Raw genomic sequence first — 5,790 nt, forward strand, 5'->3', positions numbered from 1 at the left:
ATGTGCATACATGCGTACACATGTATATGTGTGTACATGTGCCTGTATGCACACATGCACAGCAGCAGGGAAAGTAAGTAAACAGGCAAAAGTCCTGAGAGCCCCCAGGGGTGCAGGGGTGGCAACAGAAGGTGCCTGGAGGAGCCCAGAGCTAGTGGGGAAGGGATGGGCAGTGGGGACAGGACACGACAGCTGGTGGCAGGTAATGTGGAGGTGAAGAAGGTCCTAGGAGGTGGAGCTGCCCAGCAAGGACAGTGATGGTGGCTCCAGTGGCGCCCTTAGCAAGGGCAGTAAGGTGAGCAGGCCCTCCCACCTTGCCTCCTTTGGCACTCGATCACCCTGTAGTCATGTGGCCTTGTTGATCTCAGCTTCCCCATGCATGATAGAGACATGTCTTATGTGGCCACACCACCCAGGACAGTGAATAGCAGAGGCTGGCGCAGCATGGAGAGCTGCGAAGCACCCAGTTCCCCTGTCCTGCCAGGACTCTACCTCTAACAGTCCTGGAAACTAGGAATCAGACCCTAAACTCACTTGAAACACAGCAGCCTCTCCCTGGTACCTAGGTAGAGACATGAGCAGAGCTGGATGGGAGAGTGCCCACCTGTGGGCTCACTCTGACTCCTCCCAAGTCCCTAAAATGCCACCTCCTCCAAGAGGACTCCTGGCCACCCTGGGTGAAACAACACTACCAGTCCCAACGCCACATCTGCAGGTGGACAGCACTATGCAACTTCATGGGGCAGCAACCTGCCACATCCGATGGTGGGGTACTCTTTATGGCCAGGCACACACTATACGGCCTGCTGCCTGTCCCTGTGTGGCCTGAGAACTGAGAACAGCCTTTACCCTTTGACATGGTTAAAAATCACGAGACCATTTTCTGACATGGAAAATTATAGTGTCACTAGTGCACCTGTCCCTAAGTATTGTCTCCAGCTGCTTCCTCATTATAGCAGCAGAGCCAAGAGGCTGCAGTGGGCACCGTGTGGCCCACAAAGCCCCAGATATTTACCTAGCCCTTTATGGAAACCACTAGCTAACTCCTGCATGTGGCCATCAACTCTGTCTCTCCAACTACCAAAGGCACGAAGTAGAAAGAAAAAACGGGGAGAGAATGCACTAGATTAAAGAACTTAAGAGCCTGAATAACCAACCACATGAGGAATTTGCTGGGTCTAGATTCAAGACAATTGGAGGACAACTGGGGGGAAAAATCAGAATGTCTGGAGTTAGTCCATCCATGAGGTTATGAGCGAGTAATTCAAAGACAGTAAAGCTTTGCTGCTCACAGTTCTGGAGGCTGCCAACTCCAAGATCAAGGTGTTACAGAGTAGGGGTAAGGCCTGTCTCTACTTCAAAGGTGACACCTTGGATGCCACATCCCCACTTATCAGAGAGCAAACATGCTTCCTCTGGTCTCTTTTACAAGGTCCCTAACCCATTCCCCAGAGCAAAGTCTCATACCCTATTCACCTCTCAACACCCCCTCTCCCGTTAAAACTATCACGTTGTGGATTAAGCTGGAACATATGAATTTTCAGGGGGCCCAAACATTCACATCATGTGAATGGAGATGCCAAGAGAGTACCCCTGGGACAGGGCTTGTCCTGGGTGGAGGTGGACAAGTGCTACCCAAGTGAATGTCCATGTGGCCAGGACTTTGGGTCCCAGCCCTAGCCCCCTTGTCAGAGCCTCGGGCACCCCTGGGTGTGTATAGCAGCAGCCAACTTTGCATTTAAGAAGTGAAGTCTGAGCAATAGGATATCCCTGGTAGTTAGGGCAGCCTCCCAGCCCTGAGCAGCCCCTTAGCAGGACTGGACAGTGCTGGCCACCTAGGACATCATTTTCCTCTGAGAGTCCCAGAGGAGGATTCTCGTGGGGTTTGGAGATGGCCCACATGATGGCTGAACAGGGTTGCAGGGACCCCAACTCAAACATACCCAAGCAGGGTGGGGGAAGGATGTCCAGGCCAGGATAGGCCCTATAGGGTAAATGCACCACCCCTACCCTTTGTTCCCAAATAGCCAGATACACGAGCCCTCCCGCCCAAAGCAAATGTGGACTCTAAAACCCAAGTCTGAAAGAAATTCTGACTATCTAGCACCCAGTGCCCTGCCAGCATCTCCTCTCCCACACCCAGGGCACCCTCAGAAGGCACCAGCCTTCACCAGGGCATATCCGGGAATAAGATCGACAGGACCACTCCAGGCAGCACCCCGACTCATAGCCAGGGGCTTGGACCAGCATAGAGGGTAGGCGCTCAGCTTCCTACCCACATCCAGTATCTCTGAGAGTCTAACAAGAGTCTCAGCACCCCATCAGAAATGGGGTGCATGCAGGGGTAGGACTTAGCTTGCGCGTGTACTCAACACGCTGCACACACCTGCTCTGGGTCCAGGGTCCAGGCAGAGAGGCCCAGGCCTGGGCTGCATTACAGCCTTGTCACCAGAGTGTCCTGCAGCAAGTGGGGCAGATGGCTTTCCGCCCCAGGGACAGCCCCCTTCCAGCGTCCCCACGCACCTGCAGCATAAGCTCGCATTCCTCACGCCCCACAAAGATGAGCTCACGTGGGAGCCGGTGGCGGGCACCACTGCTGCTCACCAGGAACCAGGACGTGACACTCATCTTGACACTGGCCACATCCGAGAGCCCTGTGGAGAAGGGTTGTGGTCAGAGTGGGGCTCCCTGGCTTGGGCTGTGACCCTCTGGACATACCCAAGTCCCAGTTCAGATCCTGTACCCCAGAGGCAAGCTGGCCATTCTGGGCACTCCAGGCCACCCAGCCTTCCCCAAGTGTGGACGCAAGTCCCTCTCTCTGGCCTGTTCCCTATGTGACCTGCCTTTCCCACCATATCCATCCATGGATGCCCTGCCAAGGCCACCTGGCCCTCCCTTATCTCCTAGGTTCACTGCACCTAATCTCTTCCCTCTTCTGGGTGTCAAGGGTCAAGGTTCATGGGACATCAGGGGTACTGTGTGTGTGGATCTCCATATCAGAGTGACCCATGAGGGATAGCTTGTGAACAAGACCCCACATGGCCCATCAGGACCCTGCAATGCCAGGTCTAGACCTACCCCAGGACATAAATCCTTATTCAGTGGACCTGCTCCCCCTACAAGGACATTCTGGTATTGAGTTCCAGGCAGGGGCCCTGGAAGTGGGGTGCAGCAGGAACAGAGCTGGAGCCAGGCCCTGAGCCATCAATATGCCCAGCACCAAGAGAAGGTGAATGTCCCTTGGTGGTGACTATGCGAAGACAGCAGCAGGCAGCTCCTTGGGGCCCAGAAGGAGGTGGCCTTGGTGCCTGTGGTCCCCGAGCCATCAGCAAAGGAGGGGTCTGAGGAATGGTATGGTCAGCACAGGCAGGGAGCACTGCATTCGCAGGAGGGGCACAGTGTGGACAGCCTGATTGACTCCAGAGCCAGCGTTGCCGGACACCAGGCCCTGAGCTGCCCAGGGCAGCCATGTGCACAGAGCACAGGGTCATCAGCACCCTGCAAGTTCAGAACACACAGCCACATGCAGATGTGCACAGTTTGCAAACATGTCCCACACACTGCTGTGTGCCCAGTGGTGACCTGGGCTGAGACAGCACAACCCAGACACAGAGTCCACACCCCTGGGGGTCCTTCAAGCTGGGAGGCCGGCAGCAGAGAAGGTGAGTAATTCATGAAGTGTGAAGAGTGACACAGAGAACAGGCAAATGGCGGGATGGTGGTGCTGGGGGCGGGGGTTGGGAGAAGGTGGCACCTGGGCACAGCTGGGCAGGGGTGGAAGTGAGCATGTGAGTGTCTGTGGGACTGCATTCCAGGTAGAGGGGACAGCCAGTGCAGAGGGCAGGGCAGAGAGACAGGGCCTCGTGTGCCCCTGGGAGTCCTGCAACTTGTCCTGGAGCCAGATGGAGCTATGGAGGGCCCAGGACAGGCTCCATCACCACAATGCCAAGTATAATGAAGCAGCCTTGTCCAACAATCATGACAAAGAAAGCAGAGCATGGAACCCAGCATGGGGCTCTCTGGGCTGCCGGACACACACTTGTGAGGCAGGCCCTGGGGCCCTGAGTCCACAGGCACCAGCAGAAAGAACAGCTAGAGGATGGCCAGAAGATTGGTCAGGAGGTGAGGACATTCACCCAGGACAGAGATGACAGCTGCTAGCACTCCACTGGGAGCAGAAGAGGTGGTCAGGCTGCCAGGCCGAACAGAGTCACTGCCACAGCCACAGGGATGGTGTGGACTTGGACGTGAAGGCCCCTGTTGAGCTGGGGATGGCTGCACAGGGTCCCTCCACATACTGCCCACCATGCATGAGGTCATGGTCACATGCAGTCACTCTCATCACAAGCAGAGCTGGCCCTGTCCCTGCAATGCCCATACCCAGGGTCCTCAGCCATCAGACTCTTAGTCCAGGTCTCAGCTCCCTTCCAAGTGGTGAACAGGTGAAAGCAACACCTGTTTCAACCATCAGCAAATGCCCAAGTGACCACATACCCTAGCACCTACCCTTGCCTTATGGGAGCAGGTGGGAAAATGTAGAAAAATCCACACAGGAGAAGGCAGCTCCAGGCAGCCAGAACTTCCCTTGCCCTGCCCTTCCTTTGGATGCAGCTGGAGACCAAGGGGGAGACTTCATTGTCCCTGTAGCCCCATCCCCCCAGAGGCTGCTGTGGGAGGTGACCGGGCCCGCCCATAACGTATCTCCCAGCCCCCACATCTCACATTCTGCCATCCCCTGCTGCCAGCTCCCGGTAGCCAGGGGCACAGGACCTCCACCCCAGGAGGCCACAACAGAGGCTTAAGGCAAAGGAAGGCCAAGCCCCCAGAACCTGGTCATGCAGCTATGCCAGAGCCCAGTGCCGGCTGCCACCAGCTGCCCGTCTGGGAGAGGCCTAGGAGCCGTAGACGCTTCCAAAGGGCCCGGCTGCTTCGGGCTGGGTTGGCCACGTCGCTAGGAGGGGGAATAATAAACACCCAAACTTGTCCCTCCAACGCCCCAGCGAGAAGGCCACCCATGCACAGGCACAGGTAAGGATGGGCTGAGGGAGATGCCCAGGGACAGGGGCTGCGGCGCGGCTGGAAGGAGCAGACGGAAGGACAGGCTGGGAGAGGAGGCAGGGACAGAGACTGCGGCGAAGGGAAATGAGGAGAGAGGAAGACGGAGGGAGGGACCGCGGGAGGAGAGACCAGGCCAGAGGGAGGCGGCCGGGAGGCGGCGGGGCGGGAGCGCCAGGCCCGGAGGAGGAGGGAGCGGCGCCTTCTGAATCAGCGCTCGCCGGGGGCGGCCATGGCCACGCCGGTGTCGGGGCGAGGACCCGGGCTCCCAGGCCTGCCCCACCCCCCACTGAGCAGGCTGCGTAGACGCGCACCCGGCCAGGCCGCGTAGATGCGCGTCGGGAGGCCCCTCCCGGTCTGGCGCAGACCTGGGCCTCCTCCGGGCGGCTGGGACCGGCCTGGCCAGGTGCACTGGGCGGTCCCCGCCCCCAAGCTTTTGTCCTGGGCCTGCTGGGACCCCCACCGCCTAGGCTCCCGCCCGTACCCAGGGCAGTCCCTCAGGAACGCAGGTGCGGGCTGTGGGAGGCCCGGGTATCGGCGAGCTCGTGGCCAGCGCGTCTTACCTGTGGTTCGGACTGGGTTCCCGGCTTGCCCGCTTGGTCCCTAGCTCGGCCCGGCTGGGTCCCAGCCCTCCCGCCCGCCCGGCCGAGCGCTGGGCGGGGCCGCTGCCTAGGACATGCCCGGCGCGGCCCGCACGCTCTCCGCAGCCCAGCGGAGCCCACGGGCAGAGCGGCC

The 5,790-nt window shown here is 58.8% G+C and overlaps 1 protein-coding gene across 2 annotated transcripts in view; it reads right to left on the reverse strand.

Moving 5' to 3' along the window:
• The window catches only part of CEP170B (centrosomal protein 170B), a 25,631-nt gene extending 19,952 nt beyond the window's left edge, over nt 1-5,679 (reverse strand). For both annotated transcript variants that reach the window (XM_023508858.1, XM_012813616.2), the window contains exons 1-2: nt 5,619-5,679; nt 2,524-2,654 (exon numbers count right to left, since the gene is read on the reverse strand). In XM_023508858.1, the coding sequence (XP_023364626.1) occupies nt 2,524-2,628 (105 nt within the window). In that variant the 5' untranslated portion in view covers nt 2,629-2,654; nt 5,619-5,679. The remainder of the gene's footprint in view (nt 1-2,523; nt 2,655-5,618) is intronic.
• Between the last annotated feature and the right edge of the window lie 111 nt (nt 5,680-5,790).

This window comes from Otolemur garnettii, unplaced genomic scaffold (genome assembly GCF_000181295.1).
Source record: "Otolemur garnettii isolate 467f Iridium unplaced genomic scaffold, OtoGar3 scaffold00283, whole genome shotgun sequence".
Taxonomy (NCBI): domain Eukaryota; kingdom Metazoa; phylum Chordata; class Mammalia; order Primates; family Galagidae; genus Otolemur; species Otolemur garnettii.